Source organism: Varanus komodoensis, unplaced genomic scaffold (assembly GCF_004798865.1).
Source record: "Varanus komodoensis strain SLA01 unplaced genomic scaffold, ASM479886v1 scaffold10, whole genome shotgun sequence".
NCBI lineage: Eukaryota > Metazoa > Chordata > Lepidosauria > Squamata > Varanidae > Varanus > Varanus komodoensis.
In genome coordinates, this window is record NW_025335269.1 from 14,979,291 (window position 1) to 14,997,450 (window position 18,160).

General features: G+C 39.7%; 1 protein-coding gene across 3 annotated transcripts in view; it reads right to left on the reverse strand.

The window, feature by feature from the left end:
• Nucleotides 1-3,229: 3,229 nt before the first annotated feature.
• The window catches only part of SEPTIN7 (septin 7), an 87,810-nt gene continuing 72,879 nt past the window's right edge, over nucleotides 3,230-18,160 (reverse strand). For 2 of the 3 annotated variants that reach the window (XM_044454540.1, XM_044454549.1), the window contains exons 12-15: nucleotides 15,718-15,738; nucleotides 12,184-12,319; nucleotides 5,181-5,320; nucleotides 3,230-4,230 (exon numbers count right to left, since the gene is read on the reverse strand). In XM_044454540.1, the coding sequence (XP_044310475.1) occupies nucleotides 4,191-4,230; nucleotides 5,181-5,320; nucleotides 12,184-12,319; nucleotides 15,718-15,738 (337 nt within the window). In that variant the 3' untranslated portion in view covers nucleotides 3,230-4,190. The remainder of the gene's footprint in view (nucleotides 4,231-5,180; nucleotides 5,321-12,183; nucleotides 12,320-15,717; nucleotides 15,739-18,160) is intronic. The other variant, XM_044454556.1, reaches the window with a different exon arrangement.

Sequence of the window (18,160 nt, forward strand, 5' to 3'; positions counted from 1 at the left end):
GCCATGTGGGAGCAGGGGAGGGAAAAGATGCAGGCACAGAATTAAGTCTGTAGTATTATTTTGGTGTATTTTGATGCAAGTTGCCTTGGGAGGCCTTGCCCTGAAAAGGTAACCATCCAAATCCTTTAATAAGTAAAATAAACAAATAGCTCCAAGGAACCGGCAGCAAGAGCATAAAGGAAGCTTGGACATTAGTAAGCAAGGAGCACTGCTTTTCTGGAGCAGGCTATTGTGCCTCAAAAAGCGGGAGAGTCATTACTAACACAAATTTATTCCCCAAGTGAGAAAAAGTGCTAGTGGAAAGACTGTAAATGAAGGCACTCCTGCCTAACTTACAACAATGCTCCCTTTCCTTCCACCTGCAACGCTAAAAATGAGCTTTTTTCTTTTCTTTGCAGCTTTAGAACACAGGAAATAAAATATAATTTGGGCACTGTTGTAAAGAGCAGAGTTACTTTCTCAGTTGAAAACAATTTTCTGAAAGATAAAAGCCATTTTGTCCCTCCAAAAAGCCATCCCACAAATGCGGAAAATGCTGCCACCTTCTGTCCAAAGTCTTGTAATGTTGCTTGTCTCTATTTCCTGGTGCACAGGAAAATGCCTATGTGACAGAGAGATGGATTTTTTTCCAGTTTGCAATTTCAGGTAAACTTATCTAACTTTGCTCTTTCAAATCACTATGTGAACTGAAATTGTTATCGTTTGAAAGTCATACTTCCCAGAGTTTTGCACTGAAGTTATCCAATCAAAAGCATTCACACAAATGTAATTATGCTTGTAATTATCTAAGTCTGCATTTAGTCACCATCACTGAATTGCTTGCAAAAATGTGTGTTATCAGAAATAGCCCATTGCCTGCTGTTTTCTACTTGCAGGGATTTAATGTTTAATGTGGGACATTAAAAACCTGGAACTTCCAATATGCAGCTTGGAATAGTACACTTTATTCTGCTATACTACTACTGTCATTTATGCAAAATACTTTGTATTAGGTTTAGTTAATGTCTAGCCATGTTAGTAATGTGTAGCACACTGAAAGCACATGCCTTGAAATGAAAACAAAGGTGTGTTGACCGTAAGAAAAACGTCTGAAATTCATTTTAGTGTTGTACCTGCATTAGACCAACCAAAAGGTCCCAAAAAAGAAAAGCTTTCTAGCTACTGCCAGGCAAGATGTTACAAAAAGGAGGGCATTGAGATCCAGAGATCTTGAAAACTTGTACATGTTTTTGTGCTCTTTCAGGTGGCCTAATAAATAACATCTCTGAATTTACAGAAGCATTCCAGATATAGTCCACCTAAAGGTACCTTCACTTATCCAAGAAAAGCTATGTATAATCGCAATGAGATGTAACATGCTATTAATAGGCAATTAGTTGCACCACCTGCCCCCCACCCCAGGCCTCAGCCTCCTGTCCTCACGCTCTGGAGCAAAACATTTACATAGATGATCCACTAGAGGCAAGCTTCACCTCTAAGTTCTTTCCTCCTTTCACAGGATGCCCAGAACCCTCTGTGTTTGGAGAGCCACATTGGATTATGCTGCCCATTGAGTTAGATATAAGCAAAGCTCTTTTACTGCTAACTGCACCTGAGTAAGAAATAATTCTTTCTAGTTGAGCAAGCTCAGACACACAGACCATTCCTGGAAAAGAAAGGTACAATATTGGCAAGTAGGTGAATATTTTAAGACGTCAACTTATCTTCAATGAAGATCAACATTCCCCCTGCCCACCAATCCTACTAACTGTAGTATGCTCAACTATATTATCATAAAATACTTCACCGTTAAGACCATGGTCTTATTATTTTATTTTTAAAAGGGAGCAGGTGTGAGAGGAAGCCTACACAATTAAATGTGCACTTTGGGCAATCATTTTTTATTGTAGTTTGTAGTTTTTAGAATGCTGAATTACAAACTCATGTAGTTTACCTGTATCTTAAGATGGGGAGATTGAAGTCATCTCATATTTTAAGCTTCTCAGAAAAAAAGTGTTGGTATAATAGTTCATTCTACTTAACCTTTTAATACAATGCAATTGTCATTATGTAGCTGTAATTATTTCTTGCAGAACATTTCAATAACTAGCTAGCATGCCATTTTCCAGTTAAAATTATACCAGGTTTTGCAAATCAAACACTCCTTAGAATAGTAAAACAACCAGGAAGACATTAACTTGTGAAAAAAAACAAAGTCATTGTTCTTTGTATTTCAGGATTGCATGGTAGTCAACAGAAGGTGTGTTTGCTGCATTTTTAGATACATCTGCAGTTTGAGCTACTTTTGGGCAGTTTCTCCAGTGGTGTCTATGTGTAATGTTCATCAGTCACCAGCTTAGCAGGAGTGTACAAATGGATTCATTTAAATCAGGGGATGGCAATTTCAGGAGCCCTTGGGGCCATTTTCGCCCTCCTGACCTTCTCACAGACTGCCCCCGCTCCATATTGTTGACCAGCCCAATGAAAATATTAAAAATGGGATGGTGATGGTGCTGAAAAGGGGTGAAAATCATCTTGTTTTCAAAAGGTCAACAAGTCCACAGAATGGTCATTTTAATTCTCTAAATGGGGAGGGGGGCAGCAGGGGCTGCGTGCGATCCATGGGCCACATGTTGCATTATTCCTGATGTGTGTATTGGGGGAAATTGCTGTAATAGACCAAGATCTAACAACTGGCTGAATGAATTTTAAATAGATATAATTTAGGGACCTTCCACTTATAAGAACAATCTCTTTCTTGCTTCTGCAAAGCACAGTTATATCCTAATCATTTCAAGTGAAGTAATTCTTAAGAAAACGGTTTCTTGCTTGGACAATGATTTTGGCTTGGTTTACTTATGTACTTACAAGGGGTGCTAAACTACAGTGGATTGTGTGTATCAAACCAATGTGAGATAAACAAGGCAAAGATGCCTGCATTTCCATCTCAGTGCCTTCCAACTGCTCAAGTGTCAAGCCAAATACCTTGTCATTGTTTTGATGTTGAATGTTCATGGGATCATTCTGATTTGCAAGTGTTCAATGCGAATGGGGTGGCATATAAGTTCTCCAAATAAATAAATAATAAAATAAAATAAAAGGTGGTTAATAAGCTGAACAATCCTGTGCTTTAGAAATGTGGAATTTAGCTAAGGGGTATGAACAACAGAAAAAGTCACCAACAAGCAATAAAAACAAAGATGAAATGCCATGGATGGCTTTATCAAAGGATAAGGAAGCCAGACTTGAGTATGTTACATCACAACATTGTTTATTATGTGACTTTTTACAATACAAACAAAAATACAGAAATGCAGTATATGAATTACAGCTAAATGCAAAATGGTGACTTTTCTCAAGAGGCCATGATTCTCATTTCTAGAAGACAGACTGCACAGGTAGAAACAGGTTGGTAGATAACTCCACATTTATTCCTAGAAATGACCTATAAATGCATTTCCTGCTACTTACCATAAAATGTAAAAAGGGAGTTAAAGGAAAAGTTTTATTCACTGGTTCCTACTGTATGAAATAAACTACATTCTATTTAGCAGGGCCAATATATGGAAAAATATCTAAATTATATGTTATTACAAAAATGAAGCAGTAATGAATTTTTTCTGGCTAAAGTAGTTACTAAATGAGTATAGCATATATTTAAAGAATCCAAAACAAAAAAGGGTTGTTATAAAAAGCTTTTAGGTGCCTCATAAGCCTATACGTTTGTCTTTCCATGTGTATTTTTAAACAATGGAAGTGTCAAAAATAGGGTCAACTGTGTTAGACTAAATTACATTATTATATATGCTGCACTGAATGGAATTTTTTATAATAGAAGTATAGTTCATATTATATTATGGCAATGTATCCTTATGGAAAACCATCCCAAGTCCTTGTCTATTGGAATATCCTGTAAACAAATCAAACCACCAGAACATGATTGTACAACAGTAAAATGTTTTTTTAGCATTAAAATGACTTTTGTTTTTAAAAAAGAGTACTTAGAGCTGTTTTGTTTTCCTAGGTATACAACACCCTAAACAAGTCAAGGCATCTCAAGTGCCACCAAATTAACAAAAAATTCTGTCATGCTGTTAAATCCATAGATATGGATACAACTGGTGCAAGATTGGTCAAACAGATCCAACACACACTGATGTCCAGGCTGGAATATTGGCAACTAATACATAACTGGTGGTCAGTAAGTATATTTAAAATATCTTCCCTTTCTTCTTGTTCTTTTCCAAAGTTCTATAAAAAGCAAAAACAAAAAACAAGAATATTCTGATATTAAGATGCAATATTTTATGCATTTAAGCACAGCTCAACACTTACCTATCACATTCTGTGACCTTGCACATGATTTTGTGATTTAGCCTACTAAAGATATAATGCTATAGAATTTTAATATTTTTCTTTCAGGTTACCAGTCACACTATCCTGGGTTGCAATCTTATGTATGTGCCCACTTGCTAGGTTCACTGGACCAGTTGAGTAAAATTCACCAGTTCCAAGTAAGGATATACAGGATTTTACTGTTAGTCTGGGACAAGAAAAAAGTGGCCAGCAGTAAAAGAAGCTTCTCTCCCAACTGTCAAATCCAAATGTGAGAAATGCCATTGCAAAATATAGTTATAATGAGCATTTTTCGTATCAATGCATACTGAGAGTACATCCTCTGTCATGGCAAAGTAATCACCACCCATGATATGCCATTTTACCCAATGAGGCAGAGAGACAACTAAAATTTAATTACTAAATTTATGATTATCAGATGTTCCAGAGAAAGTGAACTTTTTTTTTTTTTTTTTTGCTAGACCTGCATGTAATTCCTACTTTTTGCTAACGTCTGGTATTTTAAGATCTAGACATAAGACTTCCATTAAAGCCACAATTCCTTGTCTAAAGATAGTCAGATATTCTGGTAATAATGAGGTAGAGGACTGATAGGTTAGCCCAAACAGGTACTAATTCCTAACATCTACAGATACTTCATTTATGTGGCTTGCTTAGAATTTTGATAAAGGTGCATGCTAAATGCAAAAACTGCTCATATAAAAATCAAGGTAAAGACTGTGCAATGCTGCATGCCATTCATTTGGATATGCTGCCCTTCCATGCACCTATGGGAACAGGCATAATTCCAAAATATAGAGCAGAACTGTATGGTCCACGATCATGGCAGTAAGACCCCTAATTACCTTGAAGAATTCTGTTGTTCCAAAATCCGTTGTTGAGCTTCCCAGTTTGCCTTTTCATCTTCAAACTGGCGGCGTTTTTCCTCCAATTCTTTGTGCTGAGCCTCTAAGTTCTTTTTCATTTGCTCATGACGTCGCTGAAGCTAAAAAAATTAAGAATGCAATGCATGGTTAACTACTCATCTGTACTGAAGATGGACCATTTTGCCAGAAATCTGTTCAAAACAATGTATTTACAGTCCTTACTTTCTTTCAATGCCTCTACAACAGGGTCAGTACTACACAAGAAACCTGCTTACACTTGCATCTGATGAGGACCAAGGCAATATAAAGATTTTTAATGACAAACAATAATAATCAGCTATCATGTTGGACTGGACAAACTAAATTAGTTGAATGCAGGTAACACTGGCCAGGCTCAGATGATACAACAACTCATCCTTGTTTGTTCAAATTGGTGGGTTGTCATTTTGTGCCAACAGGGTTCATTTTACTAATGGTGACTGCACATGGCCTGTCCTAGGGCTATAAGCCACTTACCATGGGTAAACACTACAGTCAGTGAACCATTTGGCAAGAGCAGCAAAAATCCCTTTGTACTCTTATGAAGTGGCGGTCTGGTAACTGCCACTGCCAGCTGCCCTTGGCTAGCCATCTCTGAGAGGGGAGAGAACAGGGTAATGCGCTTTCCCCTACCAATAAAGGGTTCGACAAAAGGAAAAAGTTGTTTCTGGATAGCCTTGCTGGCTCACGCCAGAGGTCTCTTTTGAAGCAGCTAGCTAGGATGGCAGTGATCTACTCCTCTTTGCCAAGGCAGTGTGCATGGACTCAGCAAGGCGGAGGGGAGGTGACATTCTTGTCAGCATCTGGAGAGATCTACTCCTGAGCCGCCACCAAAGACGGTGGCTTCTTGTCAGGAAGTGAGTGCTGTTTGTGAAAAACACCCTTGCATGCCAAAGTTTCCCACACCTTTGCTTGCAATGGGCAGTTTGGTTTCCATGGGGAGGAGGGATTTCCAGCTTCACCTGAGCAATGCCCAGAGTGGCTGTCCATTACCCTACTGAAGATGGCAGCCCCCACACATCACCTCACCTGAGGCTGGAAATCCCTCCCCTCTACTCTGCCCCATGAAAGACAATCCAACCATTGAAAACAAAGTCACTACACTGCTTTAGCCAGGAAAGGGCTGTTTTTCACAAACAGCAACCCCTTCCCAGCAAGATGCTTCTCTTCTGGTGGTCTCTCATTTTGCTCACCAGGTGTGAACAATCTTGTCTCTTTCCCAGCTCAGAAATCAGTAAAAACACACTCTACCCTCTTTTAAAAAGGAAATAAGTGTTTAAAGGAAAACAGGGCTGAATTGAAATTTAAAGGGACAGCCACAGAAAGTCAAAACTGACCTGCAATTACAGCTGTCAGAAAAGATTCATTCCTCCTCACCCCCATGTCCTCTGGATGCCACCTCAAGGAACAAGGGGTGGGGAGATACCCATTGAAGCTGTCAGGCTCACTGTTACTTTACAGGAAGAACCACCCTACAATATCCACAGTGGGCTGTCATGACATCTGAACCAAGCTATAATTGATTATTCCCACAAAATGTATTAAAGATTTCTTTTCCATGTTAAATTCTATAGTGTTCAGACCCTGTATGTGGCACTGGTTTCTTCATGGATAACTAGGCAAGGTGGGTTGATATTTCATTAGAACCCAGAGAGCTTCCTGCAGAGTAGTTTATTTTCAGCAACAAGCCACTCTTGAAAACCCATGTCTTATTCTAAGGGTTATACAATCCATGATGTGTTTTATCATCTGAACCAGGGATAGCAATTTCATTGTGAGCTGTGGGGATCAGCTAGTAAGTTAATTGGCAGGTGTCCATGTTGCTGCCAGTGACACCCCCCTCCAACAAACCCCCAGTGGCATCTTGGGATAACTGGCACTGGAACCAGAAAATGGTGCAACTGTGTAATCTGTTAGTACTTTTTTCATTGGTCTTCCACAAGTATGTTCTTATAGCTACCTCCTGTGCTGTGCAGGCTGGTCAATTTCTTTGTCTGTTTCAACTTTCAAAGGGAGTAGCAAAGTGGAATCAAGAGCCTGACAAGGCCAGACTGCATGCAGGCACAGTTGCCAGGGACCAACAGACAAGTTGTTAATGGAACAAACTGGGATGGGGAGGTGGAAAGGTGCCCAGAACCATGAGCCCAAAAAGATTCTGGCTTCTAGGGAAGAAGGGCTGTCTGTTACTTCTACTGCAAACTTCCTCCCCACCCCTTGCCTGCTAGCACATTTTCCTAGCCTCAGGCTGATTCAGAGCAAACTGGACCCACCTGGCCTGGCAATCAGCAGCCTTCTGCATTTGTAGGTTGCTGCGGGGCTGTGCTGGCAGAGGTGCCACTGAAGAGGCTGATACCAAAGGGGGCACATCCCTTTGGTATGCCACAAGAATAAGAGCACCTCCTTTTCGTTTGTCAGTGTTGCATTTTTAGGTGCTTTAGTGTGACAGGAGGTGGCCCTTAGATGCTCCTGACCGCCTTGGGCAAAATACAAGGTTACTGGACTTGTTTTTTGTGGCTGCTTCCTTAGCTCAGGATGGGACCCTGTGGTGGACAGAAACACAATTTATTTTGGGTGAGAGCTAGAGTGGTTAAGTGTCTGGATTGCTCCAAAAGAGAGTTGGAGTAAGAGTGTGAATGTAGTGGAGGAATGCAAAGGGATTTTTTTATGCTGCCAAGTGGGTTGGGCAGGCTGGTTATAACCACTAGCTGCAATTTTATGAGGTATATATGCAAGGTATATTTACATTGCATGTATGCCTTGAACTAAATGCGTGTTACTTTCTGCTGAAGGAGAATGTGCATAGCATTTAAGTGCTGCACGTAGTGTTGGTCCACAGAGACAGAGAGGGGACGCTGCTGGTGTGCTAGCCGTCCTGCTGCTCAGCAGTCTCCTTGACTGAGCCTGCAGAGGTGGCCTCAAGTGTGGCGTTGAAAGAACCCAAGATGGTGCGTTCAATTTCCATGCTGAGATTGCATCTGGAGCCCAAGCTCCAGGCTTCATGGTTTGTACGATGTTCATGCAAGCTGTCTCAGTTTGTCATCAGCCCAAAACACGAAGCAGGGCATACTTTTGATTTGGTCTTTGCTACAGGTTATGAGATGAGTAGCCTGGAAATTGAGGAGGGGAGTAACCCCATTGTCAGTGTTAGACCAATTCCTGGTGAGGTCTGAACTCACAGCATTAGTTCTCTCCTGCAGGGGTGAAAGGTCCATTCAGAGCATCCACCCCAGAAGACTGATGAAATCCAATGGATTTTTTAATACTCCTGAGGAATTTCCAGCAGGTAGAGCTGGTGGTTCAGCCAAGACCCTTGTCTCACATTGTGGAAGAGTGAGATGTGGAAGGTCATAAACTTCATCACACCCTACTGCCGTCTCCAACACTGCAGAGGCCACTCTGCTCCTCGGTGTACTGGAGAACTGTGGTTGATGAAACAGGTTGGACACTGGCTATTGTGCAAATGGTGTAAGACTCAAAGTGAAAATGACTAAACATGCTCTAGAGTGTGTCATCATGCCTATTGAATGGTGGTGCAGGCAGCAAGGGAGTGTTACTTTGCTGCCTCCACTTGGTCCATGAGTATCCACCCAGCAGACAACTTCTGGGTGGTTTACAGGCTATTAACACTCCTCCCAATGGATATGAGGCTCTGGATGCCTCAAAGACCCACTGTGAACATTCTGCATCACTCTTTAAGGGCAAAATCGCTGGTCTGTGCAATAAACTGAATGCTGTTGTTTGTGCAATTCTAATCGAGGTCTGGCATAACATTATCTGCCCAATTTGGAGGATCAATTTCAGTTCTTACAGCCCAGTGATATGGACAAGGTGCTTGCAGAAGGTCTTTCTCATCCTTGCCCTTCCTGGGTGATAAAAGCTAACCAAGCATGTCTAATTGGGTGGACTCAGGGAGTGATAAATACATTGTTGCATGAAGGGATGGTTATTGCTGTCGTCAAGGAGGCAGTAGCGCCATCATTCCTGAAAATTCCACTCTGGACTCAGTGATATTTGATACCTACTGCCCAGAAGCAAATGCCTCTTTTCTTGGGAAGGCGCTTGAGAGGCTGTGGCACAGCAATGGCAGGCACTATTGAAGAACACTGATTACCTAGATACATTTCCTTCTGGGTTTCAATCTGTTTGTAGGACTGAATGGCTGACCTTTATCTGGAGATGGGGAATACAACCCTGGCAAATTCTACTCAATTTCCCATTGCCTTCTGATACTGTGGAATCTTCTTGGATTGACTCTATGGGTAATGTATTGGAGAAGCTGTCTTACATTGGTTTTGGTCTTCTCCACAGGACCAAATCCAGACAGTAATCTTGGGTGACTTTTCCTCAAAACCCTAGCAAACGAACTGTGAGGTTCTGCAGGGCATCATGCTGTCCCTGGTGTTATTTAGCATCTATACAAAGCTGCCAGAAGCAGTTATTAAGAAATTTGAAGCCAAGTGTTGGGGGCCCCACTACACTCCTTCCAAGCAGATCAAGACAAGTGGTTCTAACTACACTCTCTAATATTTTAAAGCAGGCCAAACAAAAATAATGATTAAAAAAATAGGAACACAACCATGCAATTTTCTGAGACTGCCAAAAAAAAAAAAATCCCAACTGTGAATTTCTGAGGCTTTGGGAAAAAAAAACCCCAACAACAACCAGTGATGAACTGAGAAGGGCAGCAATCAGAACAGAGAAAGGGAAATAAAATGGTCCTGCCATAAATGATATTAATGTATCAGATAAAGAACTGAGTGAAAATAAATGGAGAAAAAGGCCACAGTGGGCCTGATCACCCCTTGGGTGCCCCTTAGGTTGTTCAATGAGAAAGTCATACCGCACAGCTTATTCACAGAGTGGCCAAGCATATCATGCAAATCCACCCACGGTTTGCCCTTTAGGGTTACATTTTGACTTCTGAACCAGGTGCCATTTATTTGATGCTTCACATCCTGCCCAACCTGTGTTAAGAACTTATATGCTGTTTTCTTTCCTTTTAAAAACAGACAATATTTTGAGCTGGCTAATGAATTTAGCCTTACGGTATCAGCTGCAGTAATAGTACCATACTAAGCCTGTTTGTACACATGCTCTGATCCTCTCATGTATCAAAACCTTCTACAGAGTTTCCTGTTCCTCTGAATCCACTTTTGTGTGCTCAGGATGACCTTTTCTGAAATGTGGCACTACTATCAATTATGAGCTGGTATGGACAGCCATCAAAGTGTCAGACTGGGACCTGTCCAATCCAGATTCTAATCTCCACTCAGCCCTCAAGCTTACTGGGTGACTTCGGCCCAGTCATGGTCTCTCAGCCTAAACGAGGGGTGGGCGACCTTTAACACGCAAAGAGCCATTTGGACCCATTTCCCACACAAAAGAACACCGGGAGCAGCAAAACCCTTTTGACATCTAAAATGAAGATAACACTGCATATAGTGTTTTTTACCTTAATGCTATGTATATCTTCATTATGATTTAGCTGCAGCTCTTGTTCAGTCACTAAAAACTGTTATTTTAAATCGTACATTATAAACTAGTAGGACTCCTTTCATATATTTTGAACAGCTTCCTAAAGAGTCAAAGTCAGTGCTAAAGGGCTGCATGAACATGAAACCCCGTAAGTTTGTCAGCAGTAAAAGCAAATGAATCTACCCACGTATCATTAAACATTTGGTTTTCTTCAGAAACTTTTCTTCAATTTATCCATGGCTGGCCTACGGGGGGGGGGGGGGTGAGGGGAGCTCAGTAAACCAGCACAGGTCCGCAGATCAGCTGGAGATATAGGTGTGTTTAGTGACTGATGCGCAGATAAATGGTCAAGTGCTGTGAATTGTGACACTCCCAAGCACAGCTTTTAACATTCAGATGAAGGAGATTACACTGGGACAAAGATAATCTTTTCAGCAGCATTTCGTTTGGTGTAACATGAGAGCCTGCAGGAAGCTTGTTTAGCAGAGGAATGTAGTGATTTACTTAACTAGCTGATTTACTTAACTAGCTAGCGCTGCGTTCCTGAGTGGAGCTTCGAGCAGATCAGCGGCTGTGCCGGTGCGTGTTTTGTGTTTTGAGCAACGGAGCCGCAGCAGAGGGATTCAACAGCCACGTGCGGCTCCGGGGTCACAGGTTGCCAACCCCTGGCCTAACCTACCCTCACAGAGTTGTTGTGAGGAAAAATGGAAAAGGCCACCACGAAAGCTCCCTTAGGCTCCTTGCAAGAGGAAAAAGGTCAAGATATAAATGTAATGTAATAATTACTGTTATGCTTTCAGGAAGATCAACATATTACTTATTACCATAACTGGAGAGCCAGTGTGGTGTAGTGGTTAAGAGCATGGGACTGGGGCTCAGACGATCTGGGTTCTAGTCCCCGCTCAGCCATGGAGCCAACTGGGTGACTTTGGGCCAGACTCTCAGCCCAACCTACCTCACAGGGTTGTTGTTGTGGGGATAAGATGGAAGAGGAGAATGATGTAAGCTGCCTTGAGCCCTTTGTAGAAAAAAGGCAGGATATAAATCGAAAAATAAATAAATAAAATAAATCTAGATAGTATAAAAACACCTCTACAAAAATTTAATGACTAAGCTACATGAGAGGTACCAGAAAGAACGTAAGACTATATACATGCATTTTTTGGAAGAGGTACTTGCCTTAAGCTTAAAATCATGACCAGGAAATCCACAACATGAGAAGTCACTGGAAATGATGTGTGTCTACAGTTGCCAGGCTCAAAGGAATAGGGATGTATTGATCATCCACATGCATACGCAAATGAACTTCTCTGATTCCTCTGGGAATCCACTTGAAGCAGTATCTACTGAATGGCATGTTCAGAATGCTGAGTGAAAACTGTTCTGTAGTACACGTATTTCTACTTATAATATTTGCTTTATCCAGATGTGGTCTACAGTATAAGCTCTCTATCACAGGCATATATACCTCAGCTTCAGAGTCCTTCAGTTTCTGAACCTTTTCTTTGACCTTCATTTCAAAGACCTGCTCCATTTCCATTTCCATTTTCTTCATTTTTGCCACATGTTCTCTTCGTTCTTCTTCCATTTGTGCCAGAGGGCTCCTGTCATAAACAACAGCAAATAGTTGGTTATTCAATTTTCTTTTGCAGATAAGTAATCAGAGAAAGGTCAGTAGATATATACCAAAAGAAAGCAAGCAACACTCTGATATTGAAGTAATCCACAGTTAATGAGTGACTAACAAAGTAATAACATTTAAAAACATGTGAACATCTAGCTTGCAACATGAAATCCTGTTGTGGGGGGGGGTGGATGTGCGTGTCTGTGTTTCACTTAAAATGGTACAATTTCCAAGGAAAAGCAGATTGGGAAGTAGGGAGCACTAAACTGGGGTAGTGAGCTATTAATACCACAGATATGCCTGGTGGACTTATAATGGCCAACCTTGGAGAAGTGTTATACAGAACATCGTATCTCAATGAGAGTGCTTTGGGATTAGATAACTTACTGGTTTTCTACTACAATTTTATTTAGCCACACATTTTTATTGTAACTTTACTGTGGTGCTGAAACCACCAATTTTAACAGATTCATGTGATGCAATGGCTCAGAACAGTCCACAGGTAAGGGAGCAATCCAGTTTGCAGAGCAGATTCTGTGCGAGAATTTCCTGTCAAATTAGCTGGGATCAAAATCTCATAATTGGCAGGCTAAGGGCTTGGAAGAGGTTCTGTGACATATAGAAACAAGGAGACCAGAGGAAAGAAGCATGAAAGGAAGACCTAGGTTAGGCAAGGCTTGAGTAAGAAAGAAAGATCTGAAGGCAAAAGTAGGTAGATTGGGCAAAATGGGAAAGGAGGACTGAAACTGTGCACTTGGGGCAGAAAGGAGGTGGGCAGAAAGAGAAGGCTGGAGCATGTGGGATAGGCCACCAAGAGGACATTGTTAGGTCCAGTACCAAGCCTTGCAGGGAAATTGTACACTGTAACTTGACAACCCTAAGAGTGCAATGAAAGTAAAGTAGATGACAGTGTGCGCCTGTGTGTGTGACGGGAGGGGGATGGGACTTAATTTCTCAGTTAACTGAACCAACAAGTCAATTGTTTGGATGCAAGCTCCCAAGAAAATGAGTTACAACACAAAATGTTTACAACGAAATTTCAACTGCTGTTTTGCAATACTATAGGAACTGCACTAGAATGAGGCTTAAGGTGTAGCTGCTACTAGGATTGGGGAGGGGAAGAGAATCTACAAACTGTGCATGCACATACACAAGTGCACACAGGCCTTTAGGGTCCTGCCAAAAGCTCTAACTATATACTAGACAAAGATGCAGAATTTAATTGATCCATTATATTCAGTCACATGTATACAATTTCTTACTTTAGGTATTGGATCCATGTTACACAGAACTTCAAATACCAGAATCTACTCTAGGTTACAATCTGAACATGCTAAAATCTGGACATATCTACATATGAAAAGGAAAAAAACAACAAATGTGCCCAATGATATGAGTACATTTAATACATATAATTATCATCACTTGCCTGGACATTCATGCAAAATGAATATTTTAAAAAATGTAAGTGAAGGAACAGCCAACTAAATCAAAGCCTATGTTCACTATACCACCTAGAGTTATGTTAAATGAATACTGATATTTTATAAAATATTTTTATTAAAATTATAATCATGGTAGAAACTTGGTCAGTATGAACTCAATAAATTATTTTTAAAAGACCCAGATGTGTGGGCTAGAATTTATTCCTCATCATTTACAGCATCCTAGGCAGCAGCCAAAAGCTGCCTGTGACATTTCCTCAACTCCACCAAGATAGCAACCTTGGTACAGCAGAAGCAGCAGCTTCTTAGCAATTCCTCTTAGCAACTTGATTGCTAGGAAACAGATTCCTCACCAGCTGCCAAAAGATATTTGTAGGGGCAGCCTTATACATCTTCTAGAACCATTTGTATAATGGTTTGCACAAAAGCCACTCCCCTATGAATAAATAAACCCTTAATCTGGTCAATACAGGCTGCTACACTATGAAATCTTGAGAGAATCAGAGAGACCAACAAGTAAATTTGGCATAATTTACAGAGAATGGAAGAAACAATGGTAGACTGAGCTTAGAGGTTTCAAAAGAGTGGTACTAGGAATCCGAGCATGAGGCACAGGTAAGCAAAGAAATCAGGGAAACACTGAAAGAAGCGATCATTTCTGCAAGCAGCTTCTATCAGCTGATATGTTTGAGGTTTTACTGAAATAATAGCAGTTAAGCCAAAGCCAAATTTATTTAAAAGATTGTATACTCTTATCTAGTGATTAAAGCAACAACTGAATAGCTAATTATAACTATCGCAATGGTTATGCACATATGGAGAAACAGGCCATCTCTACTGGAGTTTATTTTCAGTGAGAAAATATCTTTTTTTATTAAAGAAAGATGCCCTTTCCATCCAACTGTCAGAAAACTTATTACCATCACTAGAAAACAGCAAGTGTGTTCAATAAGCAGAATGTTATTGAAAATCTGAATGCTTCCATATTTCTCCAAATGAATTTTTAAAATTACACCATGGCCTAGAGTGGTTCCAATGCAGGTAAATATGTAGAATCCTATGAATTAAAAAAATGAGAGCAGACTTCACTATGGTCAGATTTCTTCAAAATAGGCCTTTCCTTTCACACTGAAGAACCAAGTACTACAAAACAGAACCCTTAAGGAAAGTATCAGCTTCTGACATCTTTACTCAAGTTAGTGGAATTTAACAGACATAAAAGGCCTATCTGAGAGTTGTGTACCAGAGAGAACGCTCAACCAAGGCAGCGACTTCGGCTCTTAGATTCTGCAGAAGCAAGTTACAAATGAAGTTGCATCATGCTTGAATATGGGATCTCCCAGACCCTGAAATGGGTTTAAAGGCAGAGGGCCAGAGAAACACTATGTCCAAATAACTATTTCCTTTCCATGGGGAGGAGGATGGAGGGTATGTCCAGCTAATGATCAAACCAGGTTGACTGCTATCTCTGGAACGCAACACCAGAACAGAAGGAAAGATGAGCCTCTGCAAGCCATTTATTTATATGATACTGATAGATTTGCCTTTTTCACCAGCACTACAACTTGATAATCCCAATGCTTTCAAATGCTTTAGCAGCCAACTACAACTTCAGAGGCAAGAAAAGAAGTTGACAAGTTCCTGCAAAGCATTTTGTACACGCTGTACATGTAAGTATAAAAAAGCGCAAATGAATTTCCTATCTGGTAACAACCAAGATGACCTTCTACTTTCTTTGTGAATATAAAGTGATTTCTGTATTTGTCACTAAAAATATTTAACTTTGTTAGGGAAGTTTTGGGATAAAAGCACTAAAGCAAAACAAATGCTCCACGTGAAATTAAAGTTTTAAAAAGTACAGTTAACATTAAAAGCCTTGTTTGTTTTAAGCCTTTTTTTCTTAAGTCTTTTGAAATATTAAATGACCACTTACATGCCTTCAACTGTGTCAAATCTAAAAAACAAAAAATACAGAAGCTTAGCATGCTTAAATAAAACCACAAAAATAAAAAGCAATAATTTAAAAAGCAAATTCATTATGGTTTTGAAACTATTATGGTTTATATGCTCCACAGAAGCAAAATTTCCACTGTAAAGTGACAGATGGTTAGTTAAAGCTAGTTAAGTTTTGGTTTCAATGTTCTGTTAGTCAAGAGCTCTACACAATTACTGCAGATCTGGTGTGCAAAGCTTTCAAGAACAATTTACCTGTGTCGGTATGCAATGAGTAATGCATGCTTTTAAAATAGGAATTTAAATATTTTAGTGACATTCACATAACATCTCAAAATAAACACCAATTCACAACTGTCTGTAAGCCTATATTACTAGTGTGCATATTCAGAATGAAGTAACTGATACTGCAGAAGTTCCATTTAACTGGCCAGCAGAGGTCTCAAAGGCTTTTATGGAAAATATCCACTATAATTCAGTTCAGATGGTAACATGGCAACTATTAGATTTTTTTCATGCATTTTACATGTTCTTTTAGCTTTATAAAACCATTCAAACTATTTCATACATGACTTTAAAGTCCTACAACTCATGTGAAAGTTTCTGAAATAAAAAAAAAGTTGAGAAAATTTTGGACTTTCACAAGAAAAACTCCAAATGAAAGAAGTCAGAAGCTACTCAAACTATGCCTTGTGTGCCTTTTATAGATTATTTTCTACTGCAAATGCCTGTTCCAACAAAAGCTACTCTGTGCACATAAGCAAAGCCAGTCACTGAACATGCATAGCAGAAGTGCATGTTTTAAAGCATATTTTACCATATCCCACATGCTCAGTAGGACTTATAACTCTGACCTGACATGTGCAGCTCCCTAAGATTGTGTGATTTTCCGCAGCTTTCTACAGGCTTGAAACATCTGATATTCTACCTTATAAGAAACCTCCTGTTCTCCTCAGCACCCACAGTAACACATCTTCCATATCTTTAAGCGCAAGAGACTACCATAACACTCTTGTCAGTGCTGTAATCAAAACACTGGCCCTATCCTTAGCAAAGTGTCTTTGAAAGGGTGAGAATCCTGTCTGACATTTCTTACAGACCGGGTAGCTATCTTGATGAAAACACTAAATGAGGAAGATTAGGTACAGTCATCATGTATTTTGCTTAATTTTAAGAATATATATTTTTAAGATTTTCACTCTTTACAAAAAGGGATAAAATAATACATATGATGAGTTGCTGAGTAAAGGATCCCAATTAGAGTTCAGCACCGCAACCAGAGGTACAACACTGATTGTGTTAGCAGCGTCACAGAATCATTCTGCTCAACTTTTTTAACACCCCATCATCCTTTGATATCCCTTTACTAAGAAATAACAAATGCTGAAATTATTCAAAGATCAGAGCTAAGTCTAGCGCAGATGTAGGAATATGAATCTGAACTCATACCTTGTGCCATGTATTCATATTTGATCTTGTTGCCTGTGATCTCCTAAACTAGCATCCCCCGAGTCTTATCTAAACTCCAAAGTTTTCATTCACCTGTTAGAAAAAGCTTTTAGGGGGCCAAACTGCAATTTTAACAAGCATATGAGGTCTATTGACTTTCTAAATCAAAAGACTCCCTTTGTGCAGGTCACTGTTTACCAGATTGTCCATGCTGAAGAAGACTGGTATGAAGGACCAAATTATTAATATATTACTCATAGGCATATTAAAGACAATCTGAAACAGGCCACTCCCACAAAATTTGTATTTCAGCTGGTTAAGAATCCTTTGGTTACATCTTCAAGTTAAAATTTGAACATTCTGGCCAGCAAAATCATTACAGGTATATTGGACCAATGTCCAGGTATATTGGTCAAGGATATTAACTAGTTTTATGAGCTCAGTATATAGTGTCTGCTGCTAAAGGATGTTTAAGGAAAAGGCTACCTCAGGTTTTAATAATACCAAACTTTGACAGAGCATGTTCTATACATTTCCTAAAGCAACCTTGCACTTATAATTTCAATATTTATCTAAAATCCAGCATGTATACCCCATCCTAAGATACATGTATGTGCCAGAAACACTTGAATATTTGAATAAAGCAGGCCAAACTTTATTTGTATTATATTGAGAGAATCTAACTTTTTACAGAAAAAAGATTTCTACAATGCAAGCTAGACAACCTAAATCACCACAATTTGTAAGAAAATGTACTTCTCCCCGAAAAGAGTATCTTTAAAAAATTGCAAACTCCATTTGAACAGAAAATTTAAGATTCACTTTGCAGCAGAAACAGTCTTATTTTTTATTCATCTGTATACAACATCTGATGGATTTTATAGTGCACTACTAGTTTTAACCGGTGTTAGAGCGGGTGGTGGCGGGACAACTCCAAGCTCTCTTGGATGAAACTGATTATCTGGACCCATTTC